This window comes from Scyliorhinus torazame, chromosome 2 (genome assembly GCF_047496885.1).
Source record: "Scyliorhinus torazame isolate Kashiwa2021f chromosome 2, sScyTor2.1, whole genome shotgun sequence".
Lineage (NCBI taxonomy): Eukaryota > Metazoa > Chordata > Chondrichthyes > Carcharhiniformes > Scyliorhinidae > Scyliorhinus > Scyliorhinus torazame.
Window position 1 is genome coordinate 230,786,218 of NC_092708.1, and position 21,057 is coordinate 230,807,274.

The window sequence follows — 21,057 nt, forward strand, 5'->3', positions numbered from 1 at the left end:
AGGCCCACCGATCCGCGGGCGGGCCTGTGCCGTGGGGGCACTCTTTCCCTTCCGCCTCCGCTACGGCCTCCACCATGGCGGAGGCGGAAGAGACTCTCCCCACTGCGCATGCGCGGGAAACTGACAGCGGCCGCTGACGCTCCCGCGCATGCGCTGGGAAACTGACAGCGGCCGCTGACGCTCCCGCGCATGCGCCGCATTTCCGCGCCAGCTGGCGGGGAAACAAACGCCATTTCCGCCAGCTGGCGGGGCGGAAATCCCTCCGGCGTCGGCCTAGCCCCTCAATGTTGGGGCTAGGCTGCCAAAGATGCGGAGCTTTCCGCACCTTTGGGCCAGCGCGATGCCCGTCTGATTGGCGCCGGCTTTGGCGCCAGTCGGCGGACATCCCGCCGTTGGGGGAGAATTTCGCCCCCTGTGTTCTAGGAAGGAGATGCTCTGGCTGATTTTGTAATCCAACTTTTTGTCAGTAGCATTGTGAGTAATAGATGAGGAACATATCAGCCATGGTAGAATGGCACAGCACACTCGATGGGCCGAATGGCCTAATTCTGCTCCTATGTATCTTTCTTAAACAGGAGGAGGCAATTCGGCTGAGCCTGCTCCACCATTCATTATGATCATGGCTGATCATCCAGTTCCATACCCTTACTGCATATCCCTTGATCCCTTTATTCCCAAGAGCTACATCTAATTCCTTCTTGAAATTACACAACGTTTTCACCTCAACTACTACATCTCCACAGATTCACCACTCTCTGCGTGAAGAAATTTCTCATCACCTTAGTCTTAAAAGGTTTACCCCCTTATCCTCAAACTATGACCCCTAGTTCTGGACTCTCATGCCATCAGGAACATTCTTTCTGAATCTACCCGGTCTAATCCTATTAGAATTTTATAACGTTTTCTATGAGATGATCCCTCACTCTTCTAAAATAGTATTATAAAATAACATACATCTCAAGTAAACTATAGGTTGAAAAAACAGCATAGTTAGGTTGAAAAAACAGTATAGTACACACTGCACACATACACAAAAATGGCTTTTCTCATTTTCTGTAAAGCATTTGCAAAACTAAACCACATTCTTTCCAACTGTGTAAAATGAGATGTGCTGCTTCTGCAGGTAGTCACTTTGCTTTTCGTCTTTTCATAGATGTGGTTGCTATTTCCAGGAAAAGCCTCACCTTATAAAGTAACAGATCTTCAGGCAGGCTGCAGCACAGTTTTGTTCTAGAGCATTCTGATATGTAGGTCACCATTAAGGAAAACAGTTCTCATTTGAAGTGTCCAAGAAACACTATTTATATTCAACAAGAGAATTACTGAGTCCAGTATGAAAGACTTCTTCTGTAAGACAACTGCTGGGTAAGATAGCACTTTATAGTTTACTATGGGTAGCATTATCCCTTTGCACATCTCAAATATCTCCCCACCAAAAGATTCCCTGAAATTAATTTCAGATCTTCAATGGTGAGCATAACGGAGGCGATTATCTGCAATGTCAAGATGTATTTAAAAGCAGTGGTTAAAAATATACAATATATTACAAGGTCACAATTCAGATCTGTCTGAAATCAGTCACACATGCTGGTCAAAGAAATTGCCTTTTATGCTGGTTATGATTCGTGAGGACTAATGAGAGTAGCGGCATTTATTTACTTGCACGGCTGGTCAGTTTTAATTTGTCTTTCAGACTTTGTTTTTATTCAGTGGTGCATTTGATGTTGCTTCCCTTCTTGTTATTGGGCAGGAAGTTGAGCAACAAGACAATATTGCAACATCTCCTTTAGAATTAAATAGAGCATTAGGTGCAAAACATCTTCAGGCAGAATAACAAAATAGATACCAGAATGCCCATGACAATGCACAAATCATTCAAATTTGTTATTGAACACAATTGAAATATTTACTTGAAATTAGGCTTGTTTACCATTAGCATTTGGTACACCTTGCTATTCACAAAGGTTGTTTTCATGGCCTGAGAAAACACCCTACCTATAATTTTCTTGTTCAAGGCATATTAGATCTTTAAGACTCTGGTTAGTGTTTGCCGAATATTTGATTGGTAAATGGTAATTACCTAGTGTAGACTAAGCACTCCAGAACAGATAGGCCCCAGTTATGGATTATGCTAATTTCAGGTGGGCAAGAGCGAGACTGATCCGGAGCTGAAAAGGAGGCTATTTTTTTATTTTTAAAATATGTTTATTAAAAATGTTCCATATTAAATAAAACCCAAAGCAATCAGACAGAAAGACACAATAGAAGAGAAAAACAAAAAAAAAAGCAAAAACACACATAGCACCTAATTAACTTTAACAAAAACTAAACTGAACCCCCTATTAGCTGACGGTGACTAACTCCTTAAAAAAGGAAATGAATGGTTGCCATTTTAGGTAGAATTCCCCCCACCGACCGACCCCCTCGATGGTGTACTTGACCTTCTCCAAATGCAGAAAAGACATGAGGTCACCCAACCAAGCCAAGGCATTAGGCAGAGTAGACCTCCATCCGAGCAGAATTCACCTCTGGGCTATCAACGAGGCAAAGGCGAGGGCATCTGCCATCATCTCAGGCTGAAGCACTGGCAAATCCGACACCCCAGATATGGCCACCAGCGGACATGCATCCAAATCTACGTGCAGTATCTCATGGTGTGAAAGAAAAGGGCCCAGAAGCCAATCAACTTGGGACAGGACCTGAAGTTTTGTATGGTTAGCTGGCCCACGAGAACAGCACTACACTTATCTTCAACCCAGGAAAAAAATCCGCCTGTCCAAGCTGTGGTCAGGTGTGTCCTATGCAAAACCTTAAATTGAATCAAACTCAGCTGAGCAGTTTATGATCATTTGTGCTTGGGAGTATTTATTAATGATTGTGCAAACTTACAAATAAGCAATCACCACTTGTAGATATTAGTCACTGGAGAATCACACTCTTCATGATTATGATCTTGGGGTGCTCTGGTTGGGGTTCTAAGCTAATTCACTTTCATAACAATTTTACTAAGCGATCAAATGATTTGATTAAATTACATCATCATCCCAAGGGTCAAAAACGGACGAAAATTCGATAATATTTGTCTTCGCCGACAAGTAAAAATGCCTGTACTGTGGGTTTATTTTCTTTATAATCTAAAATGAGGGCAACAGCGGAAAACAATCTTTTGTTCTCAACATGATGTGTGTCATATAAACCAATATCATGCGGTGTCACTCATACGGAGTACTTCACTATGATTAGCTGCATGGTTGTGTCCTCTTCAAGTATCTGGGCAGCTTTTCATCCCTCTACAAGCCTGCTATTCATTCTGTGAGATGGCAGACTAATTATCATAATGGCTAATGCATCTTCTGAAGTAGCTTTTGTGGCTTAGGTTATTTTAAACACTGGATATTTCATTGATTAGGGTCTGTTTTTGAACAAAGTTTCAATTGGACACAGTGGGAAACAAAAAATTAGCGCAAGCACATTCTGCAATGTTAAGAGTTTATTAGATACAAGAGATATTTATAATGGGTATCCATTATAATTTCTGTAACACCATATAATCCTAATAGCATGAAGTTTAAACATTGCATCTGTTGTAAGACTCCTATAGGATAGATACCCATGTAGATTTAGTCGAGACAGTCTGATTTTCTAGTAGAATGTTTGTAAGTTTCTGAAGTTGAAACCAGATACCATTAGCTTGTTTTTCTATAGAAGTCTATTTATCCCACTTAATCATAGCAGGCCTCATTGTCAATATGGAATGGTTCAGATGAGCTATGGGGCTCTCATTATTTTGATCTGGGATCAAAATCCTCCCTGGTGCTCTGATATAATTAAACGTTTAATACTAACCTGAACCTGGTTACGTATCCATGTGTTTTTCATTCTATTCAATGTATAGTGAATTAGATGGACACTGCTTAAACTGTTTTCATATGAGACCTTTGCAATCCATAGATTTAAATCCCATTGGTCGGCTACTGTAATTCACATCACAATTTTATGAGGTGAAAAGACTGAGTTCTAATCCACTGAAACATCCAATTTGTCTGTATCATGTGGAATATTTATGTTACAATGAATGTTGTTGACCCAAAGAATGGTGGAGTTTCTGGAACTGGTAATATCAGAGCTACACTGGAACCAGTAGAGACAGTCTTCTGCCGTCATGGACCCAACTTTGTAACCAATTGGATAAATAAGGGCCAGAATTCTCCAGCCATTGGGATTCGCTGTTCCCGCTGGCAGCGCAACCCACCCCGTGGTTTTCTCGCTGGTGCAGAGTGGCTTCAATGGGAAATCCCATTGACAAGCGACGGGAAGAGAGAATCTGCCACCAGCGAATGGCACACTGCCGAGAAACACACGGCTGGCAAAATGGGAAATCCAACCCAAGGCCTTTGCTACGGTGTGCCATAGTAGGGACATGAAGGTCAAAGCAGTTGAATCAAGCGACAAGTACGACAATAGCTAGCAAGCTGGCCATAAATTAGAAAACAAAGAGTAAGGGATTAGTTACTCAGTTTGGCAAATGATGGAAAGTGTGTTTCCACAAGGATTGGTGCTGGGCTATTCTCATTTACATAAATGATTTGGGCTTGGGAATCGGAAGTACAAAGAAAATTTGCAGGTGATACCAAATTGTGGAGATGGAGAGACATACATAGTCGTACGACAAAATATAAGAAGACATGAATAACTTTCATTGATAAATGTGAAGTGACATAATTTGAGAGGAACAATAAGAAGGCCAGACTGTACTTAGAAAGTAAGTGCCAGATAGGGATAGAGAAAAAAGGGATCTAGGAATGCAGATATGCAGAGCACTAAGATTGCAATTCAGGATTGCTGTACCAGGCGCCTGTGGCAGGCGTGCACACGAACCGGCTTAGGTCGGAGTATTTTAAATTGCACCGGGGGACGAGGCAAGGGTGTCCCCTTTCCCCATTATTATTTGCTCTAGCCATTGAGCCGCTGGCCATAGCGTTGAGAGCTTCAATGAACTGGCAGGGGCTGGTCCTGGGGGCGGGGTAGAGCATCGGGTCTCGCTCTACGTGGCTGATCTCCTCCTGTATATCTCGGACCCATTGGAGGGGATGGGGGAGGTCATGCAGATCTTAAGGGAATTTGGCAGTTTCTCGGGGTATAAATTGAACGTGGGGAAGAGAGAGCTGTTTGTGATCCAGGCTAAAGGACAGGAGAAGAGACTGAGGGAGCTTCCACTGAGGAGGGTAGAGAAGAACTTTTGTTACCTGGGTATACAGGTGGCCCGGAAGTGGGATTTGTTGCATAAGCTTAATCTGACCCGGCTGGTGGAACAAATGGAAGAGGACTTTAAAAGATGGGACATGCTCCCGCTGTCACTGGCGGGGAGGGTACAGACCATGAAAATGACGGTCCTCCCCAGGTTCTTATTTGTATTCCAGTGCCTTCCCATCTTCATCCCTAAGGCCTTTTTTAAGCAGATTAATAAGATCATCTCGGGATTTGTGTGGGCGAACAAGACCCCGCAAGTGAAGAGAGTGCTGCTGGAACGCAGTCGGGGGAGGATGGGCTGGCGCTGCCTAAATGTTGCAACTACTACTGGGCGGCCATGATCCGGAAGTAGATATTGGGGGAGGGGTCGGCATGGGAGCGGTTGGAGGTGGCGTCATGGACAGGCACTAGTTTGGGAGCGCTGGTAACGGCACCTCTGCCGTTCTCGCCGGCCCGTTACTCCACAAGTCCGGTGGTGGTGTCGACATTGAAGATCTGGGGGCAGTGGAGGAGACACAAGAGGGTGGAAGGCGCGTCGGTCTGGACCCGGTTATGTAATAATCACAGGTTCCTGCGGGTAGGATGGATGGCGGGTTCCAGAGCTGGCAGAGGGCGGGTATTAGAAGGATCATAGAGCCATATCATAGAATTTACAGTGCAGAAGGAGGCCATTCGGCCCATCGAGTCTGCACCGGCTCTTGAAAAGAGCACCCTACCCAAGGTCAACACCTCCACCCTATCCCATAACCCAGTAACCCCACCCAACACTAAGGGCAATTGTGGACACTAAGGGCAATTTATCATGGCCAATCCACCTAACCTGCACATCTTTGGACTGTGGGAGGAAACCGGAGCACCCGGAGGAAACCCACGCACACACGGGGAGGATGTGCAGACTCCGCACAGACAGTGACCCAAGCCGGAATCGAACCTGGGACCCTGGAGCTGTGAAGCAATTGTGCTATCCACAATGCTACCGTGCTGCAGATGGGTCACCTGTTTATAGATGGAAGCTTTCCCAGCCTGCAGGCGCTGGACGGCTTTAGGTATCTACAAGTGCGGGCCTTCCTGAGGAAGCAGGTGGTGGCCTTCCTGCTGCTGCCTCCACGGGGATACAAGATAGACTAGTATCCGGTACCTGGGTGGGGGAGGGGATATCTACCAGGAGCTGTTGGAGGCGGAGGAAACCCCAGTGGAGGAGCTTAAAGGCAAGTGGGAGGAGGAGTTAGAAGGAGAGTTAGAGCCGGGACTGTGGGCAGAAGCCCCAAGTAGGGTCAATTCCTCCTCGTCATGTGCCAAGCTCAGTCTTATACAGTTTAAGGTGGTGCACCGGGTACACATGACAGCGGCGAGGATGAGCAAGTTTTTTGGCGTGGAAGACAGATGTGCGAGGTGTGCGGGGAGCCCAGCAAAGCATGTCCATATGTTTAGGGCATGACCGAAGCTTGAAGGGTTCTGGCGGAGGTTTGCCAAGGCAATGTCCAAGGTGTTAGGAACACGGGTGGTGCCGGGTATTTGGGGTGTCAGAAGACCCGGGAGTTCAGGGACTGAAAGAGGCCGATGTCTTGGCCTTTGCCTCCCTGGTAGCCCGGAGACGGATCTTGTTAATGTGGAGGGACTCGAAGCCCCCGAGTGCCGAGACCTGGGTTAGTGACATGGCTGGGTTTCTTATCCTTGAGAAAATAAAGTTTGCCTTAAGAGGATCAATGTTAGGGTTCTCCCAGAGGTGGCAGTCGTTCGTCGACTTTCTTGGGGAAATTTAATTTAAAATGTCGGCAGTAGCAGCTTTCCGAGGGGGGGGGGGGGGGGGGGTTGGGGATAAGTGTTGTGTTTTTATTTGTTATTCTCAACGGTCTGCAAAGACAGAGCCGTTCGGGGAATTATCTATTTTTGCACTATTAATTGTTAACGCTGATTGTTCTTTTTCTGTTTTTGTTATAAAATTTTACAAATACTCCAATAAAAAGATTTTTTTTTAAAAAGATTGCAATTCAGGTGAATTAGATAAAGCAAACAAAACACTGAGGTTCTTTTCAATAGGGATAGAATTGAAAAGCAGAGAAATCATGTTAAACCTGTATAGAAAATCGATTAGAACACAATTGAAGTACTGCGCACAGCTCTGGTTTCCATATCATAAAAAGGATATAAAGGCACTAGAAAAATGCAAAGACATTTACAAGGATGATGCCAGAACAAAGAGATTGTATCTATCAGGAGAGATTGAATAAGCTGGTCCTCTCTCGTCAAGAAAAGGGTAAACTAAAGGGTGAACTGATAGGTGTTTTGCAGATTACCAAAGAGTTTTAAGTTGGTGATTGTAAAGACTATGGCCGGAGTTTTCCAGCCCAGCCCACCGCCAGGATCGTGCGGCTGAGGACTCTTGGCGGTCTTGCTGCATCTCCCATGGCAGTGGGAAATCACTGCCAAATATAAAATACTCATTAATAGATCCAAGGGAATTAAGGGGAGAGTGTGGTTACAATGTGGAAATGGCAGGTGGTGTCACTGCATTTAAGTAGGAGCTAGATTAGTTACATGGCAGGCGGGGCGGGGGGTGGGGGGGTGCAATTGAATATCTAATTTTATTAAATTCTGGTTAATGAAAAAAAGAAAAGCACAGAAAACAATTTTATTTTAAAAGACCTTCATTGGCAATAACAAGACAATGAAGACCGCTTGAGGTATTCAACATTTACACAGAGGCTACTGTATTCCTTAGAGAGCGATGAAACTTTAGGATGATGGTCGGATTCTGGAGTCTAAATTTGGTGACCGGGGCTGATTTCCACTGTGAGGCAGAACAGTGACCACCCGTGATCTTGTGCTGCTCAGCTCTAAGAGGGAAATGCACTGGCAACTCACTGTTAATCATGGACGAAAGATACCAGGCTATGTGCACTTCTGTGCAGTCAGGAAAGTGAATGTTCTAATTTATTGTTGATGGGTCACTTAATTTGGGATGGGAGCTTAATTTCGGAGAGGTGATCTTTTAATGTGCATGCATGATTTACTAAAGCATGCAAAAGTGCTTCCAGAAATTGATGGGCAGCTCAACCCAACTTTAACAGGCCTTTAAAGTCCTGAGATTGATAAAGTTCATCCCGCCATCAGGAAATGAATTCATAGCCTCACACCAAATTGTTACTCCGCTCGCCAAGCTTCCCACTGCTGGTGGGACCAGAAGATTCCGCCCGATATATAACTATAACCTATTACTGGGTTACTGTTGGATAATGTGGGCCTCTAATCAACTGTGGAAGTGAGTAAGAGTGCAAAATTGAGAATGGAAGTGAAAATTACTCTATTGTTACAAACTTCTCAGGGGAGGGGGGGTGGAAGGGGGATCAGTCTCGGCAGGAGGGAATTTCGCAAAGTTTGCTTTTGCATAACTGCACAAAATCCTTTTCCTTTTCTTTTACTTTTGCTAATCTAGACTGAAAACCCTCTTTTCTACCAAAGGGAGGAGAAATTTGCAAAAACTCCTAAAAGATATGGAAATGTCAATCGTCCTTTCACCAACACCAAAGGTAAAATCAATAATTTTTTTTAAATGTCTTAAAATTAAACACTGATAGCTTTATTTCAATTTGGATACACTGGTACTGACTATATGAGTTGCATTTGTTGGTGATATGGGTAAAACATAGGCTGATTAGTGAATTTGAACTTTTATTACCAAACAAAGAGATTATTCTTACAATAGACCATACTCAAAAAACAAGTTTGCTTTTAAACATTCTAAAGGAGAATATACCTGTTGACAAGTCACTAAATTAAAATTCATCTTATTCTGCTACTCGGCTATTCCGTTTAATATGAATGGTTTGCCACCCAGACATTCCGTTACACTCCGGTGCTGACGTGCAACTCAATTGATATCATAGCAAAAGGATATAGTGTGATGAGCTTCTGCAGCAGCTCTGTGGATGACATGTTGAAGCGGTGCATAGTCAGTATAACTTCCAGCAGGTAGCTGTTTTGACATAGGTTCCCATCCGCATCTGTCAGAGGGGGAAGGTTACACAAATTGGAATGCCAACTCTTTAATCTCTGTGTACTCCCATTTTGCTTATGTAAACGTTCCTATTTTCCTGCAGTCGTAAAGTCTTGGAATTTAACCACAATTATTTTGATAATTTGTTCCATACTCAGGTCATGCTAATAATTTTATACAGAGGCTGCTTTGAGAACGGCACATTGTTCAGTGGTGAAATATTTCACTTGCCAGACCATGATGTCAGAGTATTTGAATCAGTCAACGTCAGGAGCACAAAAACAGACTGATAATGAATTGACATCTTGTTTTACACTGTTTAGTGCTACTGGTGATGGCCAATTTCACAGTCAAAAATACAATCTGAAGTACAGATTGCATGGGACTCTGAAAGAGAAGAGGTCTTGTTTTATCACAGATGTGCAGAAAGTTTCTATTTATATGTAGTTTGGGCTACATCTGTCTGGACCACCATTCTGTTACTCATTCATGATTGACCAAAGCTATTGTAATGTCAGGGATTGTAGCTCACAGCTCAGGAAAATTCAATTTGCAATTATCATAAAAATCAGTCGTGAACTCAGTTTTGGAACTTTACTCATTTAGGGACATGGCCTGGCATGTTTTAATATTTCCTTCGCAATTGGCACGATATCACATAATCTAAAAATACTCTGCTGCATTGCTATGGATTCAAGGAATGGGCACAGGAGTTGAATGCTCTGATCTACCTTCACCCATCTGGAATAGTTTCAACATGTGGACTTTACCAATTCTATTCATAGTCATTTGGTAGTACAGAACTTGAGTATTGCTGAAAAAAGACATGCTGTCAAAGCTTTTCAGCTTGCACTCAGCAAGGCAATTCACAAGAATGACTGATGTAAAGGGAACAACAATTTATACTTCATGAGCAGAGAGTGCTGTTTGGTTGGCAAGTGGACTCTGATTGGCAGAGGCATTGCTATGGAGGATGCACCAATTATCTGATGAATGATGCAAAAAAGATGGCAGATTATTAGCTAAATGGCCATAAATTAGGAGAGGGGAACGTGCAACGAGACCTGGGTGTCCTCGTACACCAGTCACTGAAGGTAGCCATTCAGGTAGAGGAGGCGGTAAAGAAGGCAAATGGTATGCTGACCTTCGTAGTGAGAGGATTTGAGTACAGGAGCAGGGACGTCTTGCTGCAATTATACAGGGCCTTGGTAAGGCCAGACCTGGTATAGTGTGTGAAGTTTTGGTCTCCTTATCTGAGGAAGGATGTACTTGCTCTAGAGGGACTGCAGTAAAGGTTTATCAGACTGATTTCTGGGATGGCGGGACTGGCATATGAGGAGAGATTGAATCGGTTAGGATTGTATTCGCTGGAGTTCAGAAGAATGAGGGGAATCTCATAGAAACCTATAAAATTCTAACAGGAATAGACAGGGTAGATGTTCCCGATGGTGGGTGTGTCCAGAACCAGGGGTCACAGTCGGAGGATGCAGGGCAGGCCATTTAGGACAAAGAAAAGGAGAAATTTCTTCACCCAGAGAGTGGTCGGCGTGTGGAATTTGATACCACAGGAAGTAGTTAAGGACAAAACATTGCATGTTTTCAAGAAGCAGTTTGATACAGCACTTAGGGCAAAGGGGATCAAAGAATATGGGGGGAAAAGCGGGATTAGGCTATTGAGTTGGAGAATCAGCCATGATCATAATGCATGGCGGAGCAGGCTCGAGGGGCAATGACCTCCGCCTGCTCCTATTTTCTATGATTGTTAACTGCCTAGCTCTGTTTAAATTGAAACCAGAAAGGTGGACTCTGATTAATCAAGGTATTTTCCTGCATAATTTCCAAGGGTAATGCCTTGACCAATCAATAAGAAGTCTTACAACACCAGGTTAAAGTCCAACAGGTTTGTTTCAAATCACTAGCTTTTGGAGCACAGCTCCTTCCTCAAGTGAATGCAGAGGTGGGTTCCAGAAACTCGCATTCAAAGTATCGTCTTGTATCATTGGCTTTGTCTATATATGTGTTTCTGGATCCCACCTCCATTGCCCTGATGAGCGCAAGATGAAAAGCTTCGACAAAATATATTCTTTCAGCAATACTCAATTCTATTAGAGCTGGTACAAATGTGCTACATCAAAGGGTCAATCCAAATGAGTGTAGTCTTGTCACATGTAAGATCAGATCGATTATCATTAAATTCTTCCTAAAATTTTACTTGTTCAATGAAGGGCTTTTTATTGAACAATGCACCGCACAATCTACTGATTAATTATTTGGGCTAGAAAATCATCTCCTGTTGTAAAAATCTGGGATACCTGATGCATTGGTTATACAACGTGTCCAGTCAATTGGTTGGATAAAGCAATAGTCACATATCAATAATTCAGCCACAGTTATATAGGAAATAAATAAGGTGCAAGTTATGTGCTGAGTTTTACAATACCTCTAATTATCACTGTGAGAAAATGGTTAATTACTCCCCGTTTAATTTTAAAACAATTCCTTGTGCTATATTTATTAAAGTTCCAATGTAATTATTACAATTGCTGGGATTAAATCAAGAAGTGTTGTAGGAGACTCATGCATTATATAAAGGACCAGCAAGGACTTGTTGAGCCAAATGGCCTGTTTTTATGCTGTTACAGATGACTCAGGGAGGCTGGGGTGCTGTGGCAACATGTATTTTTTTAATATACTTGTTGAAATCCACTTGTAACAATAAAGATTATTATTTAAAAATATCTGGAATTATAGATATTGATGGATCCAACTTTCTTTCCAAGATCGCTCCCTCTCTTACCATCTGACATTGGTGTGTTGGATGGATTTGCAGGTTGACAATCAACCTGTTTGGCCACTTTATGAATGCACCTTCCATAGCCATCAAAGCCTAGAGTGGAACCTTTGCCCGGAGCTTCTGGATCAGAGACAGGGACACTACCCATTGTTCCATAAGACATCCTCCTTGTGCTGTAAATACTGTGTAATATGTTGATATTTAATGGAGTTGTTTTTTTCTAAATGTTTCCAATTAAGGGGAAATTTGGCATGGCCAATACACCTACATTGCACACCTTTGGGCTGTGGGGGAAGAGACCCACGCAGACACAGGGAGAATGTGCAAACTCCACACGGACAGGGGCCAGGAGCGAACCCAGGTTCTTGGCGCCGTGAGGCAGCAGTGCTAACCACTGTGCCACCGGGCCGCCCTTCAGTGGAGTAATGGTTACCCATCATTACATAGAACATGTATTAACAAAGAAAATTTTCAGTTATGAAATTCCAGTATTACACTAGTCACTGAGGCAACTGTTGTTCCACAGCATAAATATTAACATCATGTGTCCATTTCCCATGTGACTTGTCACATGAAATAGTCAGTATATAGCTCTCTTCAGTGATCAGCCGTATCATTAAGTGATGTTCTTTGCAGCCCATTTAACTAAAAAAGAACCAGCAAACAAATGAATCCATCCATGTTGCCTCATTGTATATTTACCTCCCAGTAGCAACTGTAGTTGTTGAAAGACAAGTTGCCTCGACTTGATAATTAAGAATAAATAGGTATCACAACAACTTTTACGTCTCTTAATTTAACAAACATATCTTATGGCTCAAATGAACTTTTGGAGCGCATTCGAATGTATACAGTTTAAATGCCGGACTTACAATGGCGACCATGGAGTGAGTGATCGCATATTTGGGCAGCATGGTAGCACAAGTGGCTAGCACTGTGGCTTCACAGCACCAGGGTCCCAGGTTCGATTTCCTATTGGGTCACGGTCTGTGCGGAGTCTGCACGTTCTCCCCGTGTGTGCATGGGTTTCCTCCGGGTGCTCCGGTTTCCTCCCACAGTCCAAAGACGTGCAGGTTAGGTGGATTGGCCATGCTAAAGTGTCCTTAGTGTCCAAAAAGGTTAGGAGGGGTTATTGGGCTATGGGGATAGGGTGGAAGTGAGGGCTTAAGTGGGTCGGTGCAGATTCAATGGGCCGAATGGCCTCCTCTGCACTGTATGTTCTATGTTCTATATTTGGCAGCTCCCACTCAAGGTGGTTTTTTTTGTGGCATTTACGCTGGTTTGTCGCAGGAATCTTGTAGGAAAAAGGTGCAGAGGGGAGAGCAGAAGAGAGTGACCCCTAGTTTATGGAGCTGCGGTCCAAAAGTGCCCGGAAAAAAGCGAACCAGTTGGTTGAGGCGAGTGAGGAGCGGACAATGCGCGCGGAGATGGCGGATGGGCAGGGTCTGGCTCTGTCGGCTCAGTGGTCGATGGGTCAGTTGGTGAGTTTCCTGAATGAGACGTTCATCCAACAGCGGAAGGAAAGTTTGGAGGACCTGACCCGGGCGGTGGTCTCGTTCAAGCGGTGGTGGACCGCGTGGAGACGAGACTGGCAGCCCAGGGACAGGCGATCAGAGGTTGGAGGAGCTGGCGGGGGAGCAGGAGGAGCAGTCCACCTCGATGGTAGTAGAGAATTAGGATGCTGCGTGTCCAGCAGAAGCGACTGCTAGAGAAAGTGGAGGATCTAGAGAACCGTTTTCGGAGGCAGAACATCTGGATCGTGGGTCTGCCAGAGGGAATCGAAGGATCGGATGCGGGTGCATATGTTGGGAATATGCTGGAGAAGCTGCTTGGCAAAGGTGCGTTTAACCGGCAGTTGGGAGGTGGATCGGGCCCACAGGGTACTGATGCGCATACCCCAATGGAGTGAACCGCTGAGGGCGATGGTGGTACAATTGCATTGGTTCCTGGACAAGGAACGCATCAGGAGGTTGGTCAGGCAGACGAGGCGATGCACTTGGGAAGACGTTGAGATTCGGGTGTACCAGGACCTGGGAGCAGAGCTCGTGAAGAGCAGGGCGAGCTTTAATAGGGTCAAGTCGGCCCTGTACAAGAAGGGTGGTAAGTTTGGCCCCCCATAGGTCAATCAAAGGCGAGCCGGGTACAGTACTTTGGCTCAGCGGAAGAGGCAGCGGACTTCATGAAGGAGAATGGACTGACAGGGGAAGGAGGACCTTTAACTTTGATGAGGAGAACTGAACTATGTTGTGAAAAACTTTGTTTTTTTGTTGTTTAGGTTTCTTTCGTTTTTCCCGTTTTTCGGTTCTGTTTGGGATTAGGTTGGTTTACAGTGCTTTGTTCAGGGATGAGGGGTGGGTCTATGTGTTCGGGCCTTGGGAAGGATTGTTTGTTTGTTTTTACTTCTTGCCTTTGTTTTGACTGTTTGCACTAAGCGTGGGGAGAGGGGAATCAATGGGGGGGTAGGATGCTAGGCGCCATGGGTGGGGGTTGCCAGGCTAGCTGGGCGGGCTAGTTCACGGAAGCAAAGTGGTGGGTGAGCTGAAGATCGACTTGGGGGATTATACTGCTGACGGGGAGGGGACTTTCAGAGTGGAGGAGGAGTAGGATTGATGACGGTGGCTGCCTGAGGGCGGGCCAGGGGAGGTGTGAGGCATGGGCCACTAGGAGAGGTTATGGTTGATCGGCAGGGGAGGGGGTGATGCACTATCAATTACGACGAGACGAGAGTAGAATGTAATCGAGGCTTTATTACACAGAGATGTGCGGTCTCCTACAGCAGCTTACAAAATGGCTGCTGTTCGGAGAGCACACACATTTAGACTCCGGCTACTGGGCGGAGCCAGCAGGCAGGGATCTACACCCATACCTGTAGTACAGGGGCCTTACCGTAATACCCTTATGTACAATATAATACAACAATGGTGACTACCACATTCACCCCCTGTTAAATATGAGTCCAGCGGGGTTGGTGGAAGACTATATACATACAGATTGGTTTTAAAATTACAGAGAAGGGTACAAATTCAGACGATTGGGCGCCTTGATCTGCCGTTGAGAGCGCCGCAGTGCTGGTGGCGACTCAGGCATCTGCTTGGTCTTCGGTGACTCCGGGAGCGTGTCGAAATCCTCTTCATTCCCGGGTGGGAGCAAAGGGAGGACGGATTGTCCTGGAGCGGGGGCTGCGGTGGGGTGTGCCGGGGGAGGGGAGGGTCGTGCCGGGGAGGGGGGGGGGGGGGGGGACCCAGCTGGTGCCAGATCCCTGAGGGAGACTGTGCCTTGGCGGCCATCGGGGTACGCTACGTAGGCGTACTGTGGGTTTGCATGGAGCAGCTGTACTCTCTCAACCAACGGGTCCGCCTTGTGGAGCCACACGTGCTTGCGGAGGAGAACGGGTCCTGGAGCTGCCAGCCACGTTGGGAGCGAAACCCCGGAGGTGGATTTCCTGGGGAAGGCAAAGAGACGTTCATGGGGGGTTTCGTTGGTCGCGGTGCACAGGAGCGACCGAATGGAGTGAAGTGCGTCAGGGAGGACCTCCTACTAGTGGGAGGCCGGGAGATATCTGGACTGTAGGGCCAGCTGGACGGCCCTCCAGACCGTCCCATTCTCCCGCTCCACCTGCCCGTTTCCCCTGCGGTTGTGCCTGGTTCTTCTGCTCGAGGCAATGCCCCTGTTGAGCAGGTACTGGCGCAGCTCCTCGCTCATAAATGAGGATCCCCGGTCGCTGTAGACATAGGCGGGGAAACCAAACAGAGCGAAGATGGTGTTGAGGGCTTTGATGACGGTGGCAGATATCATATCGGGGCATGGGATGGCGAAGGGGAATCTGGAATATTCATCGACCACATTAATAAAGTACGTGTTGCGGCCGATGGAGGGGAGGGGCCCTTTGAAGTCCACGCTGAGGCGTTCAAAGGAGCGGGAGGCCTTCACCAGGCGCGCATGGTCTGGCTGGTAGAAGTGCGATTTACACTCCGCGCAGACCTGGCAGTCTCTGGTGATAGCCCTGACTTCCTCGATGGAGTAGGGCAGATTGCGGGCCTTAATGAAGTGGTAAAAGCGGGTGACTCCTGGGTGACAGAGATCGTCGTGCAGGGTCCGGAGTCAGTCCAATTGTGCGCTGGCACATGTACCTCAGGACAGGGCATTGGGGAGCTCGTTGAGCTTACCGGGGCGATACAAAATCTCGTAATTGTAGGTGGAGAGCTCGAACCTCCACCTCAAGATTTTATCATTTTTGATCTTACCCCGCTGTGTGTTGTTAAACATGAAGGCAACCGACCGTTGGTCAGTGAGGAGAGTGAATCCCCTGCCGGTCAGGTAATGCCTCCAATGTCGCACAGCTTCAACGATTGCTTGGGCTTCCTTTTCGATGGAGGAGTGCCGAATTTTGGAGGCATGGAGGGTGCGGGAAAAGAATGCCACGGGCATGCCTCCCTGGTTGAGGGTGGCGGCCAGAGCGACGTCTGATGCATCGCTCTCGACTTGGAAGGGGAGCGTCTCGTCGACCTCGTGCATCGTGGCCTTGGCGATGTCGGCCTTGATACGGTTGAAGGCCTGGTGAGCCTCGGCCGTCAGTGGGAAAGCGGTGGATTGAATGAGTGGGCGGGCCTTGTCCGCATAGTTTGGGACCCACTGGGCGTAATACGAAAAGAACCCCAGGCATTGTTTGAGGGCCTTAGGGCAGTGGGGGAGGGGGTGTTCCATGAGGGGGCGCATGCAATCGGGGTCGGGCCCTAGAACTCCGTTCCGAACCACTTAGCCGAGGATGGCTAATCGGTTCATGCTGAACACACACTTCTCCTTGTTGTAAGTTAGGTTGAGGCGTGCGGCAGTGTGGAGAAATTTGGAAAGGTTAGCGTCGTGGTCCTGCTGGTCGTGGCTGCAGATGGTGACGTTGTCCAGGTACGGGAAAGTGGCCCGCAGCCCGTACTGGTCAACCATTTGGTCCATCTCATTGGTGACGCCGAAGGGAAACCTAAGGAAATGGTAAAGGCAGCCGCCTGCTTCAAACGCAGTGTATGGGCGGTCAGCCTTACGGATGGGGAGCTGGTGGTAGGCAGATTTCAGGTCCACTATTGAGAAGTCCCGGTACTGTGCAATCTGATTGACCATATCAGATATGTGTGGGAGGGGGTACGCGTCAAGCTGCGCGTACCGATTGATGGTCTGACTGTAGTCCACGACCATCCTGTTTTTCTCCCCGGTTTTCACCATTACCACTTGGGCTCTCCAGGGGCTGTTGCTGGCCTCGATGATATCTTCCCGCAGCAGCCGCTGGACCTCAGGTCCTGTCCTGGGCGTTGTACCGTCTGCTCCTGGTGGCGATGAGTTTGCAATCCGGGGTGAATTTTGCAAACAGGGAAGGCAGGTCGACCTTAAGGGTCGCTAGGCCGCAAACAGTAAGGGGTGTGTAGCCACTTAAAATGGCCAACTCCCGATTCAAAATGGCGAACGGCAAAGGCTGATGGGAAAGTCAGCCAACAAGACACAAACGAGCAGCTGCAGGTTGGCTGTGTATTTACCTCTGGAAAGGCCAGACAATATCGATACCAGCAACCATCAGCAAAACATAACAACAGCCATCTGCATACTAATGAGCAATCCCCGGGAACAATAAGCAACATTTAGACACACAAAGCAAAACCAGACTCTTCGGCGCCAGCAGAAGCCAACGCAAAAGGAGGTGAACGAGCACCTCAAGACCGCCCATCGATCAGGGAACCGCTCCAGCATTGGAGAAAATCGAACCAAGCGATTGGGACAAAGTCCAATCACTTGGGACCAGGTACAGGGTCCGCCCCAAAAGGCGGGAAGCCCCTGGGGACTATAAGAATTGAGCCCCAAGTTCAAATCGCGCTCTTCTCTTCCTCTCCACCGCTTTGCGCTCTTCGTCCTGCCCGGGTCACCCAGCAACAACGAACCAACATTGACCGTGACCAGAGCAGTGAAGATCGAACTCGTAAGTTTAATTCAACGCTCGCTACGAGATAGGCGCTCCTAGCTACCAATCTGTACCAACTTCGAATCCCGCAGGCTCAGAACCCGAACGAAAGGCCATTTGTTTCCCTGACCTGGTGGCCCAGTTCCAAGTTAAGTATAGGCCTGTTAGTTGTAGAAGTAGCTTAGACATAGAATTTGTGCCTGAGTAGCGATTATTGTGTATAATAAATGTGTTTTGATTTAAACCTTACTAATCGGTGTATTGCATTATTGATCATTACTCGGACTTGAACCACGTGGCAGTATCATAAAGATACCTGGCGACCCGAGAGCAAAGGTAATAAAACAGAGCAATTGAACCAAGCAGAAAATCAGCAACATTATTTGGCGACATCCTGACGGGACCTGACCTAGAAGTGGAAAACCACTCCGGGAGAACCCAGAATTTGAATTAGAGATCCAATTGGAAACAGAAAACCACAAGTGTTCAAGCAGTTCTGATCAATACTCATAAATTCGGAAGTATGTGTCGGCATGCGTAACTAACAGGGCGATAAGGTAAAACTGATAGATTTTTTTGTCGCGACAAAACTGTCGGAAGTTTGTATTTCGGAAAGTAGCGAAAGCCGTACCCGTATTCACAGCACCGCCTTAATACCCCTGTCCCAAATTTGAAGAGCAGCATTCGGATTAAAACCCCTGTCCCAAATTTGAAGAGCAGCATTCGGATAGGAAAGATGGCAATGCAGGCAATGCAGCGCCTCATGAACCCAGAGGAATTTGCGGTCGCAGCGATCAGCAGCAGTAGAGTGGGACAATGTCCCATTTGGGAGGAAGAGATCAGGAAATATCTCAAAGGGAAAGGATGGCCCCTTTGGAATGAATTATGTGACACCGAGGAATCAGGTCCCGGGAGTATAGGACATACTCGGTGGGAGAACCTGAGCGAGATCCACAAAAAGAGCTTAGGGAAAGCTCGCAAGCCGATGGCAATTGTGTCCTGCTTGGCACAATTGCGAGGCACAGAGGAGGTCGTTAGGATGCTCCGGAAAGAAGTTGAGGGCATACATCGAATGAGTAAGGTCGATGTAAGCGAGGTAGAAAAGGAGAATTTTGGAATTGAGAAGGAAGTTGGCAGCAAAAGATGGGAGAGGTGGAGGATGCCAAAAGGGCACACCAGTGTTGTCTGGCGCACTTAAGCAGCTTCCAGTCTCAATACGAAAAGGCCTATCAGGACACGCAACGTGCAGTCCTGGTACGTGAAGAAACAGAAAAGCAGGTAGAAGCGTTACAGAGACAGTGTAGCGATCTAAAGGCAGCATTAAGAGCACTCCATGCTGCCACCACAGAACAAAGACAAAGCACGCTAGATCATGCAAAGTGCCGGAAGCAGATTGCAGAGCTGCAATCGCTGCTTTCAGTTCAGAAAGGTTTCCAGGAAACCTTTGGAGAAAAATTAGATCAGGAAGATGGCCCTGATTGGGAAGAATTGAACGAAACAGCGCAGAGATATGTTCAGGGAACATGTGCGCAGTGAAAGCCACCGAAGAGGAAAGCGCCCCAACCTCCCACACAGCAGATAGTTCACGCTCCAATGAACCCAGTAACCACCCGCCGCACAGCCATAGTAGACGACACGGAATTTCTATATGACACCCCCTTAACAGTGACCCAATTACGGGACGCGTGCGATAAGGTCACACCGTTCCTCCCCACCTCAGACCCCCACCATTTCTTTGCCACAGTTAAGCATCAGGCAACCATGTACGGCCTGGATGAGCGAGAGCATGTAAAGCTCACAGTTTTAAGTTTGGATCCTTCAGTAGCAGCAGCCCTTCCCGACCCACAGAATGTAGGAGGAGGCACCCTTGCAGAAATGCATACCGCGATCCTGGATGCGATCAGGTATAACCGGGGTGACCCCGTAGATAGCCTCAACAAATGTAGGCAAAAGAAATCCGAGCACCCCACAGCGTTTGCTGGACGCCTGTGGATCCACTTTGCAGCAGTCTTTGGACTTAGACCACGCCCATTTGTCCCCAGACAACATGGCCAAATGGACCCGCACCCTTATCTCCCATGCCACAGAAACAGGGCAGAAAGCTTGCACGAGTTATGATCCCTCAGAGGAGGCCTATAACGAGAAGTGGGTAGTGAAAAGATTGTCCCGCGTTTGGGAGCAATCTATACCAAGTAAACCCGCAGTCAAGAATCCCGAGGAAAAGCAGGCCGGAGCAGATATGCAGGCAGTAATAACACACCAGAACCCCGCATGGGTGAATGAAGGAAAGAACAGCCCCCCACCCAAGTCACAGGAGTGTTACAACTGCGGACAGTTGGGACACTTCGCAAGAGAGTGCAATGCCCCTAAAAAGCCACAGAGAGCCCAGCAGACGGGCACTCTGAGTAAGAAGGAGACAGAGCCCATTCATAGCGTTAGCGGCCGTTCAGATCAGACGGACTTGACCGGACCGGACTGACGGTGTACGGGTTCCCCCAGTTGGGTCTGCGACACCCTTTGGGATAGGTCCGGACGACCGGTAGTTGCAGCGAAAATTCATGGACAGCCCATTGAATTTCTCTGCGACACAGGAGGGTCCCGCACCACGATAAATTCCTCCACCCTGTTTCAAAAAGACACGTGGCCCACTACAGCCACTATCACCCTCAGCGGCTTTACAGGCCACTCACAGCAGGGACACATCACAGCCCCTGTACCCATTCAAATCGGTACCATCACCACCAAGCACCCCGTGGTTTTAGTTGACCTGCCCCACACAGCAGAGCACATTCTGGGAATCGATTTCATGAATTCCCATAATCATTCATTCGAACCAGTGTGTCTGGAAGATGGTAAAATCCGCAAGTGCCCCCGCAACGCTCAACATAGGAGAGTATGCAAACAAAATTAGCGCCGTAGGCGGATTTTGGTTCAACCCGACCACGCTTAGTACGGACAAGCAGGTTAGAGCAGTTCCGCAAAAGAACAGGGCAGCATTCGCGACCCACAAGCACGACTGTGGACGGATGACTGGCTCTGTACAGATAACAGGACCTGACCCTAGGCCCTAAAAAC

The 21,057-nt window shown here is 47.1% G+C and overlaps 1 protein-coding gene across 2 annotated transcripts in view; it reads right to left on the reverse strand.

Moving 5' to 3' along the window:
* Positions 1-21,057, reverse strand: part of LOC140396318 (RAS guanyl-releasing protein 1-like) — a 172,584-nt gene that overhangs the window by 74,350 nt on the left and 77,177 nt on the right. Inside the window, exons 3-4 of one of the 2 annotated variants that reach the window (XM_072484813.1) lie at positions 9,149-9,254; positions 1,185-1,247 (exon numbers count right to left, since the gene is read on the reverse strand). The exons of the other annotated variant lie outside the window; for it this stretch is intronic. Of the exons in view, the coding sequence (XP_072340914.1) occupies positions 1,185-1,247; positions 9,149-9,254 (169 nt within the window). The remainder of the gene's footprint in view (positions 1-1,184; positions 1,248-9,148; positions 9,255-21,057) is intronic. 2 annotated transcript variants of the gene reach the window in all.